Source organism: Hylaeus anthracinus, unplaced genomic scaffold (genome assembly GCF_026225885.1).
Source record: "Hylaeus anthracinus isolate JK02 unplaced genomic scaffold, UHH_iyHylAnth1.0_haploid 11985, whole genome shotgun sequence".
Taxonomy (NCBI): domain Eukaryota; kingdom Metazoa; phylum Arthropoda; class Insecta; order Hymenoptera; family Colletidae; genus Hylaeus; species Hylaeus anthracinus.
This window is the reverse complement of record NW_026534333.1, coordinates 5,733,990-5,757,844: the sequence shown is the minus strand read 5'-3', so window position 1 is coordinate 5,757,844 and position 23,855 is coordinate 5,733,990. Positions and strand designations below refer to the sequence as shown.

The window sequence follows — 23,855 nt, the reverse complement described above, 5'->3', positions numbered from 1 at the left end:
CGCTCGAATTTGCTCGTAACGCCTGAAAATCGCTTTAGAACCCTGGGACCGTCGTTTCTTAGCCGAAGAATCTGTAGGATTCGCTGACAAAGAGCGCGCAGCCGACGATACGTTTTGTCTGTCTTGATCGGCTCGGCTCGGCTCGGCTCGGCACGAACCATTCGTGGCTGAGAGAAATTCACGCGTACTGGGCGAAACGATTACACCTTTTGAAAGGAGCTCGACTTTCAAAGCTACGGGAATCCCGATTATCCCCTGGGCCCGATAACAGGGTCTATTTTTAAAATTATAGATCACTGAGCACAGAGAATTCGCGTGGTAATTATCGCGAACGTAATTATTTACGGGTTCAGATAACAATGTAAGTATACGTGTCGTTAGGTGATTGTCGACCATGTATGCGGCGACATTGGTATCTATTTATTCGAATATATACAGTTTGGATTTCTCCTAATTGTCGTTTTGTTAATATTAATAATATTGCCATCTCTCTATGACGTAAATTTGAAACCCTTAACTGGACTTTACAACGTAATCAACCTATTTAGACATCTTTAAAGTGGGATGGAGGTTGATAACCATCAAACGTAATAAACATGAACTGTTAACAGGTTGGAATAGAGGTTAATTGTACATCATTAAAACCGAAGATCATTAAGAGTAAAAATAAAAGCGCGATACCTTAGGTAGGTATTTTTTTGCCGGCCAAGAAATGCTGATAGGGAACAGCAAATTTAGAATGAACAATCGTTAAGAAAAATTCAAAGTATGTATTCAACAAATGAATACCAGTTGCCTCATACACGCTTTTATTATCGGACAATTACGGACTACTAATTAGGGAACTGGTTACGTATATCGACTTAATATTTCGGGACAGTACCTAAAATTATAGGATCTTCAGCAACGCAAAAGGAAGAAATTGTATATGCGAAGATAAAAAAGGTAATACGTTAATCTACTATAAAATTCTATTAAAAAATGTTTCTTATTAATGATAATAATAACATTAAACTTTTCAAGTTTTTAAAGTACCAATTGTTACCTTAAAGTTAGGAATTTGATGTTTGAAAATTCCTATTCTAGGAAAAATGAATTGCTACGTGGGTTACGTAAACATTCGAGACAGTACACGTGAATTTCAATTCAGTGGGAACGAGTGTTCGCTTTTAACCACGTTTTGAACGGCTTTGGTTTTAGCATTGCGTTTTCTGCACTTTTATCGCACTTTATCACCTGTTCTGAGGCACAATCGTTGTTCAATGTTCTGATAATGTTAGAATGGTTAGTCATAGGTGCAATCTTAGATACTCTACTAAGTTTCACTGCTTGCGTTTCATCTACGATAGTTTACTGTTACTCTCTATTTTCAATACGTTACGAAATTTTCACCTATCTGTCCTTTTTAGTTTATGCACAAACATTCGTCAAGAATGGAATAAAAATAGGCAAATATCCACGTGAATAATATTCCGGATTTTCAATTCTATACTTCTATACTTTTTATTTCATAACTTTTATATGATCACTGCTTCATTTGACATTTGAAAATGTCAGGTTCATTTTTTTTTTTTTTTTTTTTAAATTAGAAATCATATATTTATAGACGACGTCTGATTCAGCCTCGTAAAGGTCGTCGAACGACATTTTCGAATCCTACGCTTTTGAACACTATTAATGAGTTTGCGACGAGTCCCTAAATTAACACCCTCGTTCTGCATTGACAACTAAAATATTTATACGTTAATTATGCCAGCAAGTGGCGCTGGCAAAATAACCTTTCATTTGTGCATCGCATGCGCAGCGAACGCAACACAATTCCTAGAAGTAGTAAATAAATAAACACTGCCGCGTTCCCTCAACAAACCTTATAATGAAACAACGTTTCTTCATAAATATTCTATCAGAAGCGATGTTTGTATAAATCCACGCGTCGCAAACGAGGTACGCTGCCACAACAATGTTTCTCGTGGGAACTAAATACGAGTAATTAGCAAATGTATTATTTTTCATTAGTCCTTGAAAATGATGGAGTTAAAGAGTAGAAACACATGCCCTCGAATTTATTCAACAAATAACGTTTAACGTCGTCACCGAGTAGCAAGTGAACGAACGTTTAAGTAAAAGCTTTTTAACCTGGGAAGTTTCTAAAGTTCAATTATATACCACTCCCATCAAAGTGATTAAAGCCAGACAGATGTTTTAATAAAATTATTCACTTTATCTACGAAAACACTGGAATCCGTTTCAATCACGAATGATTAAATAATAAATACTAATAAAAAATGAAACAAAACCGCCTTGTGTAAATGAATTTCGTGAAAGAATGAAATAATTCAAAGCCTCTGCATTACATAAATATTCAGCACGAGATATTACTTCGATGTTCGTTCCGTGACATCTTTCATCGTTCCTTTTGGCAAAATTCATGTCGCCCGACGCGACGAAGCAAGTTCTCTGTAACGAAGTCCTTTAAACACGTACAGTCGAGATCCACGGTCGATATTAAGATAAACGAGTCATCTGAAATCTAGTTCGCCAATCAATTTTTCAAGATGCAATATCGCCAATGTTGCATTCTTCATTTCCTCGGCAGAAGTCTTATTTCCTCTGGTGCTTCCTCGATAAAACGAAGTCAGCGAATTTTTGTGTAATCACTGACTACTGTCGCCATTTCTTGCGCGATATTGCGTCAGAGTACACGTCGGTGCTTTTCTATAGAATCTAAAAGGAAAAGAAGCAATCGAAGTACACAATAAATATCATTCGGTTAGACGAAAAATTCTATTCCGTACACGTATTTCGAACTCAAACGAATCGAGAACTTCTCTCGGAAAAGTGAATTTTTTCTTGACGACGAAAATCTTTCGATTCGTAAATTATAATAAGAAAAACTATGTCTGAGGTATTTTATTCGAATAATTAGCAGGTCTGAGTCTCGCTAATAATTGAGCGGGTCGAAGGTTAATAAACTAGCAGCATCATAAGTTCTAGTTCAAGGAGATGAAGGGAAGCGAGAGTTCCTCTTGAAGCTCATCAGCTGGCATTACTACCCTGCGCTAATAAATAGCCGAAGTTGAGGTTGCGTTAATACCTTCCCTCTTACACACTCTTGCACGAATTTCCTCGGTGATATGCTATCAAGTACTTTGCCGATGCATATCGCCGGGAATGCGTTAAAGTTTCTGAACCGTGCGTCAAAGGGAACCGATGTGCAACTTCCTTTCCACGAAATTTGCGAGCTTCCCACCAGAAGTGAAGGGGGAGAACAAGAATTCTTAGGGAACTTTTCCTACCCAGGGATAACAGAATTCGAAAAGCCGTAGAATTGAAGAAACGCGGTTTCACCGTTCCGCGAGTCGAGAGGTAACCCGTTAAGTTACGTTCTCGTGTGTCTGACTCTGAAAGAGACAATAATGGATCCGTAATGACGCTTACAATTTTTATTTTAATATGTAAAAATGACTATTGACGAGGTAAAGGTAATCTCATTTTCAAATCCCAAATTAGTTTGCGTTCACGGATCGAGTGCAAAGAGTTAACATTATTTAACGAGAACCACGATTTCGTTATTATGATGAAAACCAGTTATATCCTTCGAATATGCTACAATTTCACTAAAAGTACAATACACCGATTTGCCTTGGCGTGTCGGTAAAATTGTATGAATGCTACTAATTTTGACACAAGTGTATTTCAATGGATGTCCTCCTATTTTGCAATTTCACAGGGTACGATGAATCTGCAAATGAAATGCACGGCAGGACAAAGAAGTTCGAAAGTTAATTTGTACTCGTTATTGAGTTAGCACAGCTGGACGATGGTTCTAACAATGTACACTAATTAGCCATGGAAGTTAGACCTCGTTTGCATCGGGTAGCAACGTCGGTGGATCATTATCATATGGATATATCCTCTAACTACACAGAATCACATGGCATTCAATTTGAACGGCCAGCTGTCTCCGTAATTATGGATGTTGCGAACTCAAATAGCTAAATATTTCAATTTCGCGTTATTTATACGCGTGACGTGTACGTTAGAAACTGATACATTCATAGGGTAAAATAGTTCGTTCAGTTATTTTCTTATGGCGACCTCTTAAATCGTTCGATTCGACATTTAGCAGACACCTCGCGATGTCTATTGTCGCACAATCTTCCCCGCGAGTTGAACCTTCCAAAGCATTCCTTGGAAAAGTTCCAGCAACGATTAGATCGGCCACCTTAGTGCTTTCGAAACGTTCTCTCTGAAAACTTGCTTCGTCAGCGATTAAATCTTCTGGTTGGCCAGTTTTTGAGTCCTCCTATAGGGTTCCACCCTCGGCAGGCGATTAAATCGGGCAATAGCGGAAAAAAGTTTCGGAATGGAAACGTTTCCCAAGGTAATGGAGGAAAGCGATAGGTAAAACAAGGAAGCTCGCAAATAAGAAAGTAATTAGCCGTAGAAGACACCGTGGGTACCGGGAGAGGAGGGTTTGGGAGGGGGTTAATTCTTATTGCTAATGGAAGCTCCTTCTGCTGACAGGGGGTGAGAGAAGAAGAGATAAATTGAAACGCCCTGGTTTGCGGGACACGGTCCCCTAATTTAAGGACATGCAGTTTACATTAGCTGGCCCTGGCTTTCGCGTAACGGGTAGTGTCACGGACAAAGTATCATAACGTTACGTCGTCGTATCGCATAAATTTTTTGGCGGGATCATAATCAGTGCTTAACGTCGACCATAAAGGAAAATGGTATCCGTGGCTATCATTTTCCCCGGCCAAGATATTTTCCTCGTGAAAATCGCCGACATGTTTATTGAGCTCTAACGCATCGATTAACCTTTACCTAACATTACGCCGAAATAATAGGCCACGCAAAAAGCATACTAATATTGATCGCGATACTAACGATAAAACCGGAAAAGGTGCATTCAGTTTTATGGAGATGAATAAAAATTGGCCTCTCTGAAAGGAATCGAGAGGGCAACGCTAATGGTACGAAATGGGGAGGGTGAAGTTTTTTTTTAGTCCAGGGGTCGACAATTTTTTAGCGCCACGTGCCACGTCGGGACATTAAGGTTTATAAAAGACGACGAAGGGTGTCGCATTCAATCACGCGGAAACAAGTTAAATTCTTTGATTTCTCGAGTTTCTGTTTGAAATAATAGTACTCGAACCCTGGAATTTTAGTCAATTTGGACGATCGTATGTGAAGGATTAAATGTTTTTAAATGTCTTGTATTACGAACATTCTATTCTTTTTATAACGTATTATCTGTTCGACAGTATTTATAGCTAAGCACTGGCACCTAGGATAATTAACAAAATTTAACAATTAAAAGGAAACCTTCGAAAATATATTTAAAGCTAGTTTTAACGACGAATTGTCAGAAATAGGAAGATATAGGACTTGCAAGCAGCATTTAATATCATTAACGTCGAAGAGAAAATCAGTACGTAAAAGCTTTCAATTCGAACTGTCGTCTTCAAATTCTTCAAATACTGCTTGCAAGACCTATTTTCCACTTTTGAGAAAATTGGTAAGCATAAAAATACCCATTGCTTTGAATAAAAGATCAAGTTTTTGATGCGCACTAATGCGAACTTTGATGTGTTTGCAGGAAACTTCTCTGGTCAAGTGTCAATTAATGTCCTCTTAGTCATGATGCATCTGGCAATTGTCAACATGTTCAATTAACCGCTTGATTACTAGGTAAGGTATCAATTATCCACTTCATCGATTAATTTGCGTCAAAACCAAACACTGTACCCTTGATCGTGCCAGTATTTTCATCAAATTCTGCACAACAATTCTGTAAAGTTACCACAAATTTAGTTTTAAGTTTCTGAGAGTTTATGCCTCTATTAAAAAGTTCAATATTAGACGAACTCTCGTCTAAATTTTATTCCAGATTAACCCACTTTTAAATTCATACGTCCATCAAAATTTTACTGTAGATTAAATCAACCTCTATGAAAAAGGAACACCTAGTGCATAAGTTCTATTAACTTTGGTACGTGTTTAATCGTAGAACGTTTGCTTCCAGGTGACCGCTCGAACATGAGTCCGAAGCAAGTGGTAGACGCGCGTTAAAAGTCAACCGTTCTCGACCTTTCGTCTTACTACGCCTAAGATCGACGAACATCGTGTCCCCTTCCCCCGGTGCACCGCCCCCCCCCCCCCCCAAACGTTAAATGTTGTTTCACAAAGCGCCAGACACAAGCATCGAAGTTCGATCAACGTTCATGTTCATCGTCTCGCAAGAGAAAGTCCTGTTTATAATTCTGTATGCATACATCGTACGCGCTGTTTAGAGTGTTATTTGTACTTGTAAACGAAATTTGTAGATTATCGCGGCCGAGATCGACGCGACTTGAACCAACAAAAAAAAAAAAAAAGGAAATAAAATAAAAGGTTTATAGGTAAACTATCGAAGCGGGGTCGGCTGGTTTTAAAACGAAAAAAAAAAAAGAAAGAAAATCGTCGAAGTGTGGCGTGTAAATAATGTTCAAGATTTGATCATACATATGTATATTAACAGTTCGAGTCATAATTGTAGACTGTGTTTGTTATACTCTTCGTGTTACGTCAGATTCATAATATATTGTTTAAACGAATAAGATGTATGGAACTTTACATACACGATACACACACCAGATATATGATATATTATATAAATATACGAGAGAAAAAGAAGATCGATCGGATACATATATATATATATATATATATATATTAACTATACGTAACTTGAATGTGTAATTATTTTAATATGTGTAAATAGCTGCGACAATATGCTGTATCGAAATGCAAACGCGCGTATGTGAAGAATATCTAGGAGCGTGGATCGCGATAACATCCTCGCTTGTTAATGAGAATTTAGAGGATTCTGCGATGAGACGACGAACTGTTCGTCTGCGTTTACTCATTGCGGACCGAGATGGATGAAATTCTTGCCTAGGCGAAAATTTCAAAATAGAAATTCGAATTACAAAATGAAATGTTTCGCGTTGAACGAATAAAAAATGAATTAGTTAATCGAACAAACGTCGCTTTGTAAATCCTGTGTTTGTGTTATTCGTCGAGTATTATTCGAATAAAATTTTGCCCATCTCTGATTGCGAAAGAAACGTGACGCTTGGAAGACAGCGTGACAGACAAAAATATCCAAACGAAAAGTGTTACACGAATCTAAAGATTGTTTCAGGACGCCTGAAACGTTACAAGTTGTAATAGCATGGCGTTTCGAAGTTAGGGGATCTCAGGGGGTTGCAAATGGAGAATCTGAACCATCGTCGCAGCGAAACCCATTGCTTCCCTAAGATCCCATGGCTCTGAAGCGACATATTGTTGCTACTGTTATATTAGCGAGGTCGATGAGTTTAATTTATTAATTAATTTATTTGGACTTCAATTCCGCTCAGGTATTTTCGTTTAAATATATATTTTAATTAATGCTATGAAACGACCAAAGAGCTAATATTCAGATCAGAGCTTCTTAAACTATGAGTCGCGTTAAAAATTCTTTGGAGTCGCAGAAAATTGTGAAAAATATAAAATATGTTTTGTATCACTTTAAGGTATCGGAGTATTATATCTGTATATAACAAATATACTTGTATAGCGATTATTATTATAAATAAGGTTAGCGTATCCGACGAGGATGACGTATTAATTCCTAAAATTGTCAGTGCAGTGCACAGGACAATTAAATTTATATTTCACGAAGCATATGAATTCGATACAATTTGGGAGTGGTGAACTAGATCGCGAGTGAAACAGGTTTAAGAAGCCCCGATTTAGCCTAAACTCGTATTAGTTTCTCTTTGGCTGTTCTGTGAGTTGTAGTACCAAAGATGATCGAATAAATACCTGAGCAATCGGAAGTTGAAACTGCGTGCACCAAAGTTCGCGCGTCTAATTAACTTAGGCCTAACATACAAGTTATTTTTTTCTACTTGCACGCTACTCGACTAATCATGTTTACGTAAGAGACTAGTCTACGAAAGGGGTGATATTTGTTTCTTGGATAAAAGGAATTCTTTTGTACATCGAAGAAATTAGCGAGAAATAAAGTAAATGTTTACGTTATCGTGTGAGTGTTAATCGATTCTTGGCATTACCGATAATCACTGTTGAATGCGCGCGTGGCAAATCTGAAAATTACTTCATACCTGGCGACTCTAAACGAGGGAGAAATTATAGTGAACGTTATAGTTGTAAATAAATTGTCCTCTGTAGCACTTCTAGTCGTTCGAACAAATGCCTATCGGATCGATGAAAGAAGAGAAAGGTGCGAAGTCTGTAATTTAAGTTCGAGTATGGCATCCGAGAATTCTGATTATGTATACCGACGCTTGTAAAAAGGATTTCGTGTTTGTAAAACTAAATACATTCTATACCAAAGAAATCTCGAAACGATTTTTCTATCACCTTTTCTCGCAACCTGTCTCCCTACTTTTTAGGATACATACATCAGCCACAGGTGAGTTTCAGGAACAGTTTCATAGACAAAGATGTAAACATCGTGAGCTTCGCACGAATCGGAGTACCGACAGTCCATGTACCGATTATTGATTTTCCTGAGACAGAGTTTGTTAGGTATACCTTGCCGACGAATTCGTTAACCGACCAACGCCACCTTCTCTCAACTCTCTCTACTTAGTTCACATTTGACCTGCAGATAAAGCCAACCGATTAACCATCAAACAGTTAACGAATCAATATACCTACTATTAAAGCTTTTCAGGACTTGCAGCGCACCTAATGGTAACAGATCCAAGTTTGTAGAGAAGCTTTACAATCTTCTCGGTGGTTATATCGATTATGCTCACGGGGTTACTATTCTGAAACCTAGAGCGCACGACTGGGAGTTTTCTAAAACTGTTGGTCTCAATTCTCGTCGCTGGTAGCGTTAGAATCTTATTCCCTCTGAATCGATAACGCTGGCTTTGACACCCTACTGATAAGAGCTTTCTTGTAACCCTCTGAGTAGTTTGATATAGCTTTCCATTGGATGGTAGCTCTATCCAAGTGATAACAATTTGATAGCAAGTCGAAAAATTTAATATGTTTTTAACTGCACATAATATCACATGCTTTGCGCTATTTAGCAATGATCGACGCGACGTTCGCTGAAATCGCACGTCAGACAGTCGATACAAACAAACGCGGAATAGATTAGACGTCAAGTTTAACGAGACACGATGGGTCCCAGAAGGTTCCGACCCAGTCCTTATCAAATTTGCGTAACGATCCTCGAAGCGAGACATTTGCCGCAAAATGCGAATCCCTTGGTGGTGGTCAAGATTGGTAACCGGAAGAGGAAAACCGTGGTTCGCGAGAGAACCGACACACCGATCTACAACGAAGTAACCTTGAAAAATGATATTATTCCAAGGAAGTTAAGTTAATGACTTTTCCTACTCTATTTTTCGCGGGTTTCAGTATTTCGTGTTTGACTTGGTCTGCAACTTGGACGAACTATTGGGTACGAAAATCATGATAGCTGTATATTTGAAAACCTCGCTTCGTTTGAAATTTCACGGAAGCACGAGCTTCGAAGTGGCTCTTGTGTGGGAGCAGCCAGGTTATTGAAATCCTTCATTTTATTAAAGTCTGCGTCTACCGACGTCAATTGTGAAAATGTAACTGAAAGTTGGTAGACGTCACTCGGTGGAATGAATACGATGTTGCAAATTTTCTGGAACAGATCGTCAATACTATCACAAGTGGGCGATGTTGACGAACCCAAAGGATATCGCTTCGGGACCCACGGGATACGTTAAGTGCAACATCGCAATTAATGTAAAAGGGGAGAAGCTGAAAGTGTATCCTGAGACTGAGGGCGAGGACGACATCGAAGGGTATTTTATACTTTATTAACTTAAAACGAAGACGTATAAAATCGAAACTTTAAAAACTCGTTTTAAAATTTCATTTTCTGAATAACGTTTACGTCTTTATGGATCAATTTCCGCATAATACATCACGTTCTATACAAATTTTAAAAACGTTCGCGTTTTAAGTTACCTAAATCCGTCAATGAATAAACCAGCTTGCGCGATTCCTCGCTGATTAATTCTATGCAATCTTATTCAACCGCCTGTGAGTTTAATAAATCCCATTAAAAACGCATTAAAACTTCCATCACGAGTCGCGTATGTAATTCGTTCTCAATCCTCCCCGATGTTCCTCTGGTTCGCCGTGGCCACAAATTTTTCACTTATTCCCTCGTAATTTCGTGGCGTAACGGTTCATCTGCATACATATTGCGCCCTCGCATACGCTGGGACGGAAAATGTCCTCCGCGTTCCAACATCCATTTTAGCGTTACACAGTGTTCCCTGTCGCGTGTCCCGGAATCGATTCTCTGGCCAATGAGAGTAGTTCCGTGTAGGACGGCCAAGAGTACTGTAGCTACATAGTTCGTCATCTCTGAGGTCCGACAACTGAAAAAATCCTTTCCCTGACACAACCGCCAGAGGCATCAAGTATGGGAAATTGAGGATTCAGTAGTGTCAATGACCTTTTCGAGGCCTTGGAATTCAAACTGTACAATATCTTTCTCTTCGTGTAGAAATTTTGTGTAATTTTATTTTACTTTTAAATCGTGCATTTCAAAGATTTAGTGAGTATCGAACATTTACAGAAACCTCTTGCTACCAGTCGGTGGGGAGTTCCTACCGTTTAGGCAACGGGCGCGCTACGTTTTTACGGTTTACCGGGCGGATGGCCTGCCAGACATGAGCAGCGTGTGCATGAAAAACGATTTTGAAAACATCAATCCGTACGTGCAGATATCGTTCGCTGGAATGAAAGTACGTTAGCCGATAAATAAAACGAAGAGAACATACGTGGCTCCCGGGGAGAATTTCCTAGCTGGCTTTTTGAGATAATTTTATAATACCAATAGTGAGAGATCAATGTCTTCTATTAATTTATATGGTGCGCAAAATAACCAGCTTCTTCTCTTGATTAAACTCTGCTTATTCGGTCTCACGAGTAATTTACTTGGCAAGTAACTTACTTAGTAAATTACGTATCCGCGAACCACCTGATATACGCGATCGCAACGTAAACAGTCCTCGCGTTGATCTAATTGAAATTACACGCGTATGCAGTTGGTAATTACTGTGAACGTTCGCAGGGTTCGACGAGCGAGGCGTGGCAGACTTACGGGCCGAGATTTAACGAGAAAATTACGTTCAAGGAAATGTTTCCATCGCTATCCCAACGCGTCCGGATCGCCATAAAGCATCGTATCAACAGCTGTCGAACGTGCGTCGTGGCTTCTTACATCCTCGATATGAGCAGGATATCAAACTCTGGAGAGTACGGTTAGCTATAAAGTATGCCGTCGAATGCTATAACATTACCGTTATTATTCGCAGTGCAAAAACCAAGAAGATTATATATTTTTAATTCAATTGTACGTTGGAATATGTTTTGTATAGCTCGTGTATGGTATATTTAAATCGAAAGCCAGGGTATAACATTTTCCTCGTTATTTGTCGATGCGCGGAGGAAAGTTGTCGAACAACGCAAACACGAAAAATTAGTGGAAAAACAGCGACGAAACGGGAGCAGCCGATGAAAGAGACGGAAAAATAAAAAGAACGAACCGCGATTTAAACGAAACTCAAATAACCAGCTGCAAACGAAACGTTGATTAACCGTTTCTGTTCTGTTTGTATTTGAAATTTTATCGTTCTCAGACGAATAACTCTGCCACGGTTTGAGCGAGTAACGTCGCTTCGACCTAATAGAGTGTGAGTCGCGCTTTTTATTTTTCTAGTCACGTGGAAGCACAGCTAGCTAGACTATAATCCTATCAAAATTTTTTTAACTTCTTGATAACCTTGACAAGTCAGGCTACTTGATAAAATACCAACATTTTATAAATAAGGTATCATTACTTAACGATAATCTCCGAGGAAGAAATTGCCCTTGTGACGTGACAAGAAACGATAAAGAGTCATTCGAGACGGACATTCGTCTCTCTCGAGAGAAGCTGCGAAATATAAAGTATTCTGACGTATTGCCTTGTCAACTTTATAAGGTTTCCTGCCGACATTCGGGCCCTCGTTCCTTCACTTTTATGGCTGCAGCTTCTCGGAGAGGAACAGCTGTTTCGGCAAGTGCTCGTCGGCCCTTCCCTTATATCGCGGGCGAGTCCTTCTCTCCCTAAAAACGGAAATGGATGACCCAGAAGCGCCGTCCGGAATCGGCGCCGAAACGGAGCACACTGCTCCTATCATCGAGGTATATCTATTGCTTTTCTTTTCCAACGGAATTCCCTATATCGACTTCCTGTGTTATTGGGTCGTTCCACAAAGATTCGGCGTTCTTTTGCTAAAGCAAATTTGTCTTTGTCTGTCGCGGTGGATAAAATTGAGAATAAAATGGTTCGCAAGAGCAGGAAATTACTTTTGGGTTTTGGTAATATTTTTTTTATCATTCTCGGGGTACAGAGTGACCAGATACAGTGGAGTTTTCATTCATCGTATCTTTTACTTTCATTGTCTTTCGCTTGTGGCTCGATATGACACTGCGTGGATCGGCGAGTAGTAACGGATCGTTTATGGTCAGACGCGCTCCCGTACACGATATTGTTTCCTCTCAACAAGCGCAGATCTAAATCTCGATAAAAATGTACCATGAAACATTAATAACTAATAAAGATTGGTGTCCAATGTGAACTCATGGCTGTGGGGTTAATGTGAAAAATTTAATGTCGAGCTGACGCAGCATTTTTACTGTCAGTGGGTAGTTAATACAAAGTGATAACAAAGCAGTTTAAGACAGTGTTTCTCGAGGTAGAAAAATGCAGATAGTAATGAAAATTACTAAGAAATTGACTCGAGCATTCTTTCTTCGAAAGGAACGTCTATGGTCAACGGAAGAATACTACCTGGTCACGGTGCTTTACGATGTGAGCTTGATCGATCGACGAAAATTTTGGACGAAATCGATAAGTTTCGAGGTTAGCATCGGGAACGCCGGCAACAGACAATTCCCGCACAGTCAGTGCTTCGAGGACAGCATCCACGGTATTGGATTCTCGTAATACTTTCTTCGACCCATTGACCCACGCCATTTATTAATTTTTCGAGAGTGTTGTCATCTTATACCATTAGACGATTACATTCTGGCCGTTTACTCCGATTTCTAGGAAATAAAAATAAAAAAGATTTGGGAAAGTATAGACGAAAAATTATCGCTGCATTATTTAATATACTAGAATAGAACGCTAGGGATACCCGGCTACTCCGGTTATCAAGCAAGCGTGATCTGTTTGGTTATTAACGTTAAGGTTAAAAGAAATAAGAAACGGAAAATATGAAATTCGAATTCGTGTTGACGGTTCATTTGACGAAAGACGACTTTAATCGTCCTAAGTAGCGAAATAGTTAATACACTCGGGAGCTCAAAGCGGACGCTACCCTTGAAATCTGATTAATTTTCAACAGGAAACCGGATGCTTGAGCGCAGGCCGGAATTCGAGAGCGGTACCACGCCGCGGCTGACCGGATCGCTGGATGGCAAATACAATTATCTGCCACTTGGCTCGAGAAAACCGTGCTTGCACGTCAAGTCCTGGTGGCCGAACCTCGAGTGGAGGATGCACAATAGCAACAGTCTGACTTTCATGGCTGAATTCCTCGTGAGCACTTATTATTCCATTACTCATCGATGCGCTGTTTTCTTTACACTTAGCTGGGCAGAAATTCTTAATGAACATCCAAACAATGAACGTCCAAGACTTAAGATTGTAGATAGCTCGTTTGAGATAATCATTTTTATGCCTCAAAGCGATAAAAATAGTTGATCCGAGTTTGCGCTCAATTATCGAAGAGGAGTAATTGTTTACTCCTGTCTCTCTTCAATTTCCACTCCAACTTCATGGAAACTCGTAACTACCTGACAATTACAGACTAAAAGTCTCGCAAAGGAGGTTCGTGAAATTTTAATAAGAAACTTAGAGGGTGTAAGTCCCCAGTCGCTGAAAATTCAACAACATCGCCACTTTAAAATTGGAAAACGTCGTTAAGATTGCTGCTTGTCCAGCAAACTTCCAGTCGGTGTCAAAGAAATGTTTCATACGTCCTCGAATATCATCGGTGTACGAGAAACGAGAGAAAGTTTGCTTCCAAATTGAAGCGACCTGCTCTGAAACAATTTTAATTCGCGACAGGAGCAGAAGTTGGAACAACTGGAGGGTCTGATGGCGTTGGAGGACGCGAAGGCTTACAAGCTGTACAACGAAACGATCCGTGAGCTTAAGAGCTACTGCATCCATTATTTGCATGTGCTGGACGCTGGCAGATACGACGAAGAAGGAGGCACTACAAAGCTCGATCGACATCGTGTAAACCTGTGCAGGGATGAGATCGAGGACATCCTGAAAATGATCAAGATCAACGGGGAGCTTGTCAACAATCGGTACATGAGGATCGCCATGACACACGCGTACAAGTATCTCGGCAGGATGAAAAAGCTGAAGGAAGACGTGAGTCCAGTTTTCATGATTTCAGCCAAAGTCTTTTTATAATTTGCGAAAGTATCGAAACAGATAAATTTAGACAGAAATTAAAAGCCCAACTCTGTCACCGAGATACTTACAATGAAAGATAAAGCTCAGCAGCAAACTCTGAAAGACTTTCAAAGCCCTCGTTTCTCTTGGTAAATTTTCGCAGAACATTTACCGAGTGAAGCATATTTAATTTCGAAAAGCTGTGTTCCGAGTCTCATCCAAGATCGTCCTGGGAAGGTAGAAAAGCCCTTAAATTGTGCAAACTTCCCTCGTTTCCTTTCCTCCCGAGTGTGTCTAAGAACGTGATTTACGAGATGAAAAGGGGAACGAAGTCGAAGGAGTTTCTACCTTTTCTTGCACTTCGGAAAAATTTTCCAAATGGGAATCGGAAAAGAGTGCGTCGCGGCGAAGGTTTCTCGGAAATTACAAATTCCATGAAAGGGAACTGGTTGCCATTATCGTTTTTTAACACGTTGGCCCATTTCTCGGTGACGCGGCGATCAACGTGTTAAATACGACGAATGAGAATCCCTAAGAGGGAATAGTGTTTGCAATAATAATAAAGTACTCGTTGGGACTACACCACTATACTTTAACAAGGATCAAATATTCGACCACGAGCATTTTTTATTGCCTCGACGGAAGCTCGTCCCAAGGGAGGGCGCGCGTTTATTACGAATTTACCAGCCGCAGCATGGTCTCCCGGACGTTTTCATTTGGATGATAGCCGGTTCGAAGCGCGTGGCATGCACGCGATTGCTGGCAGAAGAAATAATTTATTCCGAGGAGGAGACAGAGCGAGGCAGAAAGTGCGGTCAAAAGGTGGACGTCTTCATGAGGCATCCGCGGGACGACAACGAAGCTGATTACGCTGCCTGCAAGCTGGAGCTTTTCCTGTGGCTTGGGAACGCTGAGTACGTTGGTGCGTGTTGGTCCTCCATACCTCCTGGATACCAGGTGGACCATGAAAGAAGCGTCGACGTGTTCCCGAAATACCTGGAGTACACTCGGTCCACGGTATTACGTGAATCTCTCAATTGAATTTTTGGAGCAAGGTCAGCTTCCGCTACTCTTGCTTCTTGACGGTACGGTTTTAATTAATGACGGAATTGGAGCGATTCAGGACGAGGCGTGTTCTTTTTTCAAGTTGTTCCTCTGAGTCGTGGTGTCTGTTGGGGAAACTGATTATTTAGAGCGGTTGGTACGATTACATTAACCCTTTCAGACCGAGCGTCCACAATTCAGGACACGAAATCTAATAAGACCAGTTTTCCTCGGAAACTACACTATTACGATTTTTTTTCTATTTTGTCCATGCTAATTTTAGTCGAAGTTAACCCTAAAAATAAAATTACGTTAGTACGAGAAAAAAAAATTCAGGTCTGATAGGATTAAGAGTATGCAAGGCGTAGTAAGTACCTAGGTCTGTTGTTCAAACTCATTAGTAGTAATAGCTCCGATCGTTAATACCAACGATGATAACCCTCGATTCGCAGAAACCCCAATATCGCCAATTTTTGGAATGTCGAAACCATTAACATCAATTTGTGAGGCATTATGAGCAATTATTGGGGTCGTTAACGTCACTAGCAATGCTCCCCACGTAATTAATATAGGTAGCCTTGGTACTCGAACCCTTAACATCGCCGACGACGACCTTTGGTAAAAAAATTTTTTTCTTTTTTCTGTTTTTCGTAAACGTTAATGAAACCGGGTTGCGTATCGTTGACATTTGGACGTGGACAGAAACTGCGCCTAAACCCAACTGGTATCATTTTGATGGAAACAGTGCGGGCTCGTCGTGTCACCGTATTTTGCATTGCAGGCATTCCAATTACGCGCTCACATATTCCAAGGTCGCTTTGATCCTGGGATGGATGCATCCGGCTTATTGGATCCGTTCGTACGTGTTGCATTTCATGGTTACACGGCTACGACCAGAGTAAGTTTCAGTTTCATGTGTCGATAATTCACCCACGTTTGCTGGCAAGTGCGCGAAGTTATGTTATTATTACTCCCGAGTCAGTTTTCGCGGAAACTCGCTACTCGTGAATAAACTCCCACGAGATGTTGTACCAACCTACTTTATCTAACGATTTATACAAATTTAGGGCGCCATTAATGGCGACTCAAACGTTTCTCCGAAAATACTCGAGTCTCTCGAAAGTTAAACTTATGGACTACCTGAAACAAATATTAGAGGAAATTCATGTTTGTTTCGAAGTGAAAATGGACGAGCTAGGCTTCCGAGTTCTAAACACAAATATCGTTGAGAAATGGTATGACAGTCTCGCGTGGTCTGGCACCGTTTCTGATTTATTCGTTTAATCGATTACTCCCAAATTCTGGATATGTTTTTTTGTTCCGTCAAGAGTATCGTAATGTAACGCATCGAATTACGTGATTCGAGAAGATTCCTTATCTTAATGCGAATGAACTATTCAAACAACACTCGTACGCTATAAATTCGCGTATCTACTGGCTGCAGGCAAACCCCTTCGGATGCACCTGAAGCCACAGATTTCTAAGGTCGCTGAATATTACTTCAGGGGATTTGAACTAATTCCTGAATATTACCAAAGTGGATTTCAACCAACCCGCATTTTCAGGTTATTAAACAGACTCTCGATCCTTTCTGGGATCAAACTCTGATCCTGCCGCCGAGAACCGTGCACGGGACGAAAGAGTACATTAAACTACACCCACCCAACGTGGTCCTGCAAGCTTTCGACCAAGACATATGCGTGAGTAACTTCTAACCTCTCATTAAGCTGCTATACAAGGAAGTAACAATGATTGAGTTGTTCATTCCATAAATCGATTAACTCCATAAAAAAAAATGTTGAGAAATGCGATGTACCTTTCATCTAACGGTATATAAAATTAATAAGAACAATAGGCAAAAAATAATCGTCAGTAATGTTACAATTGTTATGCGACTGGTGAAATAATGAAGTGACACATGAAGTGTTACTCGCCAACGAATAAAATTCGTAACATTCACCATCCTCTTAGAATGTTCAACCGCATGTACACTCTCATTTCCGTGCTCGAATTGTTCAGAGACACGTTTAATTACACCTAATGCCTAATCTCGGAGTAGTTCGTGAACCAGTTCATGTTCTAGCGCCCGCGAATCGAAATTCACAGGGCACCAAGGAGTTCTGTGGAAGATGCACAGCCATTCCATTAGTTAAACTCGCAGCGGAAACTTACTCGCCGCCTGATTTCCCTCCGAAACTTAAGTGGTACAAATTTAAATCGCAAAGGGATTGCAGCGGCTCCATACTCGCTGCATTTGAGCTCATCGAGGTGAGAGCAGGCGACATACATCGATGTCAGAGTTGGAACGGGCTATAGGCTCTCGTACATCTTACGTCGCTATTTTTGTGGATTCACTTTTGAGTATATCTCTTGTTTTCCACGCGTTGCTTAGGTTGAAGACGACGAAACAGTCGACAGGACTATTAGTTCTTCGTTGCTGGACGTGGTATACAACATACCGGAGGACATCAGGCCGAAAATGGCGAGTTACAGGCTCGAAGTTATATTTTGGGGTGTGCGGGACATGAAGAAGATAAATTACTTGCCTGTGCTTAAACCTCGAATTATAATAGAGTGCGCGGGCGTCGATGTCAAGTCGGAGGTAATGGAGAACGCCAAGAAATTTGGCAACTTCGTGGAACCGCACATCCTCGTCGACTTGGTAACGATCGACGCGTCTAAAATCAATCTATTTTATTGCCACTATTCTCTTACTATCGACGCTACACTTGAGTATTTTGCTACAGTCTATAAATTTCCCTAAGGATATGCCGGAGCTGAGTATTTACTACCCCTCTGTAACAATAAAAGCTTACGATTCGCGGGGATTTGGCTGCTTCAAGTACGCGGGGATTTGCATCATACCGAGCGTTTACGTCTTTCTAGAGCAGCTAATAACCGAGGAGGATTACGATGCGCGGATACACGAGACGAAATCGATTTTGAAACCGTCCTGGACGAAGAAACAATCCACCACCATTTGTGAGTTTACAATCGGGGCGAGTAATTCTTTACGAGAATCTCGGGGTGTAAATATATATTTCAATTTTTTCAAACAACATATTTTAAGTAAAAATATTAGACGTTGTTTACTGCATAGAATCTAGTCGTATCTCGTTTAATACTCATCGTCGGTATGAGCTTGACAAAATTAATGATAATATTAAGCTTGATTTAATTAAATTATCGTGTTGTTTAAATGGTAACATGTAAACGCATATTTGTGCATACCCACGCGTTTTCCTGCATCACGGGCAGCTATTAAATATTTGATCTCGGTCGTTCAACGGCACATAGCACGTGGGGTTGAAACTTTCTCTCTAACAGTTAATAACGCCATGGAAAATCCTATTCCAGTCTGCACGCAACAGAAAACTTTGTTAATTAAAATTCTCGAGAACACATATCCGCTTTCGTTACGAATAATCGTTTTTCGCCCCCTTCGTGGAACGTCTAAAAACATTACCCATTTTTGTTCAGAACTAACCCGCGGATCGAAATAAACTCGCGTTGGATTAGTAATGAGCTGTTCGTTGAACCCGGTTTAAACTCTGCCAATAAATACCTCAAATGAGTTTTACCTCTGTAATCATTTATATCACTAACGCCATGCGAGACTAAAACATTTGAGCTATAATAATGTGTAAACACTTTTTGACCTGACTGTATGCTCGTCCCACCGTATCGAAAGATTCCCGTACCAAAAATACGAAATTCCCTTCTTACTCGCTGCAAATCTTCTTTGAAAGTGTCCCTGCCGATCGACTACGACCCGTCGATGGACGAGAATAGAGAATTGATCCCCTACAAGAAGATGGCCGGGAAAGATTTGTCCTCGAGGCTTCGGAAAATCCTGCTGTCCGTAAAGAAGCTATTCGCACGTTTCCTGGGTAGGAAGAAAAGGCGAACGAGAATGGAGGTTCGAGGCGGGAACGAAGACGAGTCGCTGGATTGGTGGAGTAAATATTTCGCTTCCCTGGAGGTAGGCGAAAGAGACGAGAGGGGATCGGTCACGCGAGTGATCCGATATATGTAAAGTGACACGGGTCCCGCGGTAAATGTTGACGTTTCCAGGAGGAGAGAAGCAGGCAGCTCGGGAGCGAAACTCTCCAAGGTCGCAAGCTCGTCGCGACGTTCAAGGTACTCCGCTTTAGAGCATTTTCACCAGCTCAGCTGTCTCATTGGGCGGAAAACAGGTATACGACGGGGAATTGGAGTTGCAGCCGCAGTTCGCTGGATTTCAGGATCGACTCAGAACGTTCGAGCTCTGGAAGGGACGCAAGGCCGAGAATCCTGATTACGACAGCGAAAATTACGTTGGGAAGTTCAAGGTTTTACCTCGAGTTATCTCTCATTCTTATTATTCTCACTTGTTTTATTCTCAGTTATCAACTCTCTCGAACTTAACGTACGAAGACGATACCTTCGCGAAGAAGGGACGACGATTGATTTGTCTCTCAGATACTAATTCCCCGCTCGCCTGCCATTTCCCATTTCTCTTGTCTGTAGTTTTTCCTGGGTAGCACCGAACCACTACTTCGAGTTACTCGTAGAAACGATAGTTCGCGGTCGTAGTAGCCTGTTCAACCTTTCTGCTTAAAGTGCTTACGGTGCTAAAGTGCTTAAAGTGCCTTTGACTCTAGGTGTTAAGCTCTTCTCGGTATTATATATAGAATCGCCGAGTCGTTAGTTTCGAGTCATGAAAAATGAAAATTCCTCGTAGGGACGCATCTGCGTGTATCGTTGGCCACACCCGGACAATCTGCCATGCAAAACGAGAAGCGGTCGACCCGCTGTTAATGGTTTGTGCGACGATTATCCGTCTTCGGAGCCTGTCAGACTTCTCGTCCGGCTATACGTCGTTAACGGTAAGCTCCATCGACGCGGGTGCAAGACAAACCGACAGGAGCGAATCGATTTTTTCCACAGGCATCAATTTGCAGCCTAAAGACCCTCTCAGCGGAAAGTCCGACCCTTATTTGTGCATCAAACTTGGAAAAACGTACGTCAACGACAGGAAGAATTATATACCTAACCAGCTGAATCCCATGTTTGGACGGTACGTAAACATCGTTCTCTCCACGATAACTTTTCTCTACGAAATGATATTGGAAATAAAATTTTTCAAGGCTCTTCGAGATAGAAGCTACCTTTCCCCAGGATCACACGCTGATCGCCCAAGTATGGGACTACGATGCCACTTCTAGCGACGATCTGATAGGGGAAACTAAAATCGACCTGGAGAATCGATTCTACAGTGGACACCGTGCCACATGCGGCATTTCGAGGACGTACAATGCCGAGGGTTACAATTACTGGAGAGATCGCGAGAAACCGACACTGATACTCGACAACCTGTGCAAGCGAAACAATCTACCTTCGCCGGACTATAGAGAGGATCACGTGAAAATAGGACGAAAGAGATTTCGTTACGTCGATGTCTATCTGAAAGACGAGGCTGGTCTGTTTCGCGAATTAAGGGTGCAGTTTGGTCATTTAGCAAGATTGAAATATCAGATTTTCATTCGATTATTTCGCTATGGAACGGAAAATGACAAGGAAGCCTCAATTTTTCAGCTGAAAGACCAGGCTACTCCCTTAATCGTTCGAAGATAAGCTAAAGGGGAATCCCATCGTCCGAACGAAATCCATTTTATCAGTGATGGATGATTTCTATTCAGACAGGGAAGAATGCATGGCATTGAACGTGCTTCATCAGTGGCAAGACTTTCCTATTTGCGGGTGCGCCCTGGTGCCCGAACACGTTGAAAGAAGACCGCTTTTTAACGCTGCGAAGCCTGGTCTGGAGCAGGTTATAAAAAAGAATGATTTTGTTCATTTGGTGAATGCGGAATACGTGAATAGGGGGATAAGGCTTTTGTTGCTATCGAGGGTACGAAAGGTTTCATTTGCGAATGGATTCGATTGGTTCCAATGCGAGATTTAGCCGAAGGGTCAAATGTTGAGCTCGTGGATATATCACGGCTGTTGACGGAGCAAGGGCAGTTTATCATTTTTTTTCCTCGTAAATTCTGCTCGCCACGCTGGAATCGCCCCCATTTAATTCCCGCGGAGTGACGAGCGGTTTCTTCGAGGCGTGAATTTTTGAATGCTGACCAGCGATATGAGACCGATACAAGAGGGGTGGATCGGAAAGTAATCTCTTGTTTGCTTTGCGCAGGATGTAATAGTCTACACGTCACGTGCCAAGCTAATCTCACGTGGCTGGTACAAGAGATAGAATTTTCCACGCGATGGAAATATTAAGTAGAACTTTCTTCTGATCGAAAATTTTACGATTCGAACTTTCAGAATTATTATCATTACTTGTCGTAGAATGTGCGTCGAAATGCAGAGTTTTCGCGACTGAACGCTATTTCTGTCTACGCGAGAACAATTGATTTATCAGAAAAGCGATGCCATGAACCCGGTTCACGAATCGAACGCTCTTGCAGCTACCAAAATATTCACTAGCCTGTTCTGGAAACACGATATGCATCCCCGATCGATGTTTCAGGGTAAACTGGAACTTTGGGTCGATATGTTTCAATTCGACGAGCTACCTCCGAAACCGGCGGTAGACATCAGTCCGCCAGTGCCAGAGGAATATGAAATTCGCGTGATCGTTTGGAATACCGAAGATGTGCCACTCGTCGATAGCCAATTCCTTACCGGAGAGAAATGCTCAGACATTTACGTGAAAGGGTATGTCCGAAAATGGCTTCGTCGAGGACTCGTGGGCCTCTGAAGCTAGAGTTTCATCTGGAACACGGTTCAGCGAAAGGCATTCGTTGATTTGTTAGAAATTAAAAAAAAAAAAAAAATGTAACTGTATATTTTTCGTTATACGCGAGGATCGATTCCAGCTGGATTTTATACGACGATTACCAGAAGACCGACGTTCATTACAATTCCCTGAACGGGGAGGGTAACTTCAACTGGCGATTCGTATTCCGCGTCACGTACTCGAAGGGCGAGCGCGTTATGATCGTTCGCAGAAAGGTATCCGTCTTCGCCAGAAGCGAAATCGAGGACAAACTGCCCTGCAAATTACATCTGCAAGTTTGGGATAGTGATCATTTCTCTCCTGACGATTTCCTCGGTAAACGCGAACTACTCTAATAGAGGTGTTAATTACAAATCGTTAATGGATACAACTGCGCCTGGGGAATAGATTAATCGAGTGGTTTCAGGAGCTCTGACGTTGGATCTATCCAGGATGCCGCGTGGGAGCGGAAATTCGAAGAACTGCACTATGAAAATCCTCGATCCTAATGCACCGACGACAGATCTTTTCAAAGTAATGCGAATTAAAGCATGGTGGCCCTTCCAGCAAAGCATTGGAACGTCGCGCTACGTTCAGGCAGTGCGTACACGTAACTTCACAACATTCGTTAACGTTACAAATGTATCAAATTATATCGGAGATTCACGTTCAAATTCAGGGGAAAATCGAACTAGAAATGGCGGTATTGACTGCAGAAGAAGCGGACGAACACCCCGCGGGCAAGGGAAGGAACCCTCCTCAAGATCTTCCTCCACCAAAGTACGAAGGAACGTAATCAGATTAACGAACGCGATCAATATTTTCTGAAGACAATAATTATCCGCGCGTAACAATATTTTCGTAAACAGTCATCATTACTACATAATGATTATCGACTTCGTTGAAGCGCATTATCACTAAAAGGATTAAACCGTCACCGAATTAAAGCCACGGGTAATTTTAACACATTCGCGACCACTGAAACGTAAATGTACTAGAAACGTAAAACATTTGCCGGTCGCGAATGTGTTAATCAACTGAATAATTAACGCGTATCGAACATGTCGGAGAACGACTAGACAGCAAACACGAATGTAAACGTTGTCTTATCGCGGTGGTATATTCGCACCGTCGATAGGTAGCGTATCTGTCGACTAATGTTGTTGACTATCCAGCTGTAATTAAACCAAATCTCCCGTTAGTCACCATTCGAGCACCATTAGACGATTGAACGTGCATCTGTAACCTCAACACGTTGAATCCTTATTCGTAAACGCCATTGAATCTATTGGCGATTATATTTTGTGACGATTCAGGTAAATGCTCTATTTCGTCATTTACAGCCGACCGGATACTTCATTCTCCTGGTTTCGAAATCCTTGGAAGGCGTGTCGATTCGTGGTCTGTCGCTACTACAAATGGAGGATAATATGCTTCTTCGTTTGCCTGCTGTTCGTGTTGCTTTGCGCATGTGGAATATACGCTTTCCCTGGCTACATGGTCAAGCGTCTTCTAGGAGCCTAA

General features: G+C 41.3%; 2 protein-coding genes across 5 annotated transcripts in view; both read left to right on the top strand.

Annotated features, from left to right (window-relative positions):
* LOC128886580 (uncharacterized) overlaps positions 1-8,395 on the top strand; it is a 279,072-nt gene extending 270,677 nt beyond the window's left edge. For all 4 annotated transcript variants that reach the window (XM_054141594.1, XM_054141593.1, XM_054141596.1 and 1 more), the window contains 2 exons: positions 5,606-5,697; positions 6,032-8,395. In XM_054141594.1, coding sequence (XP_053997569.1) covers positions 5,606-5,682 — 77 coding nt within the window. In that variant the 3' untranslated portion in view covers positions 5,683-5,697; positions 6,032-8,395. The remainder of the gene's footprint in view (positions 1-5,605; positions 5,698-6,031) is intronic.
* Positions 8,396-13,465: 5,070 nt separating this feature from the next.
* Positions 13,466-23,855, top strand: LOC128886785 (otoferlin-like). Its single transcript, XM_054141949.1, has 17 exons — positions 13,466-13,651; positions 14,183-14,497; positions 17,131-17,265; positions 17,672-17,833; positions 17,958-18,227; positions 18,313-18,547; positions 19,315-19,547; positions 19,762-19,896; positions 20,289-20,433; positions 20,495-20,624; positions 20,695-21,026; positions 21,247-21,458; positions 21,975-22,301; positions 22,412-22,673; positions 22,759-22,865; positions 22,933-23,111; positions 23,675-23,855. The coding sequence occupies exons 1-17, from the start codon at positions 13,466-13,468 to the stop codon at positions 23,853-23,855; spliced, it is 3,546 nt and encodes a 1,181-aa protein (XP_053997924.1).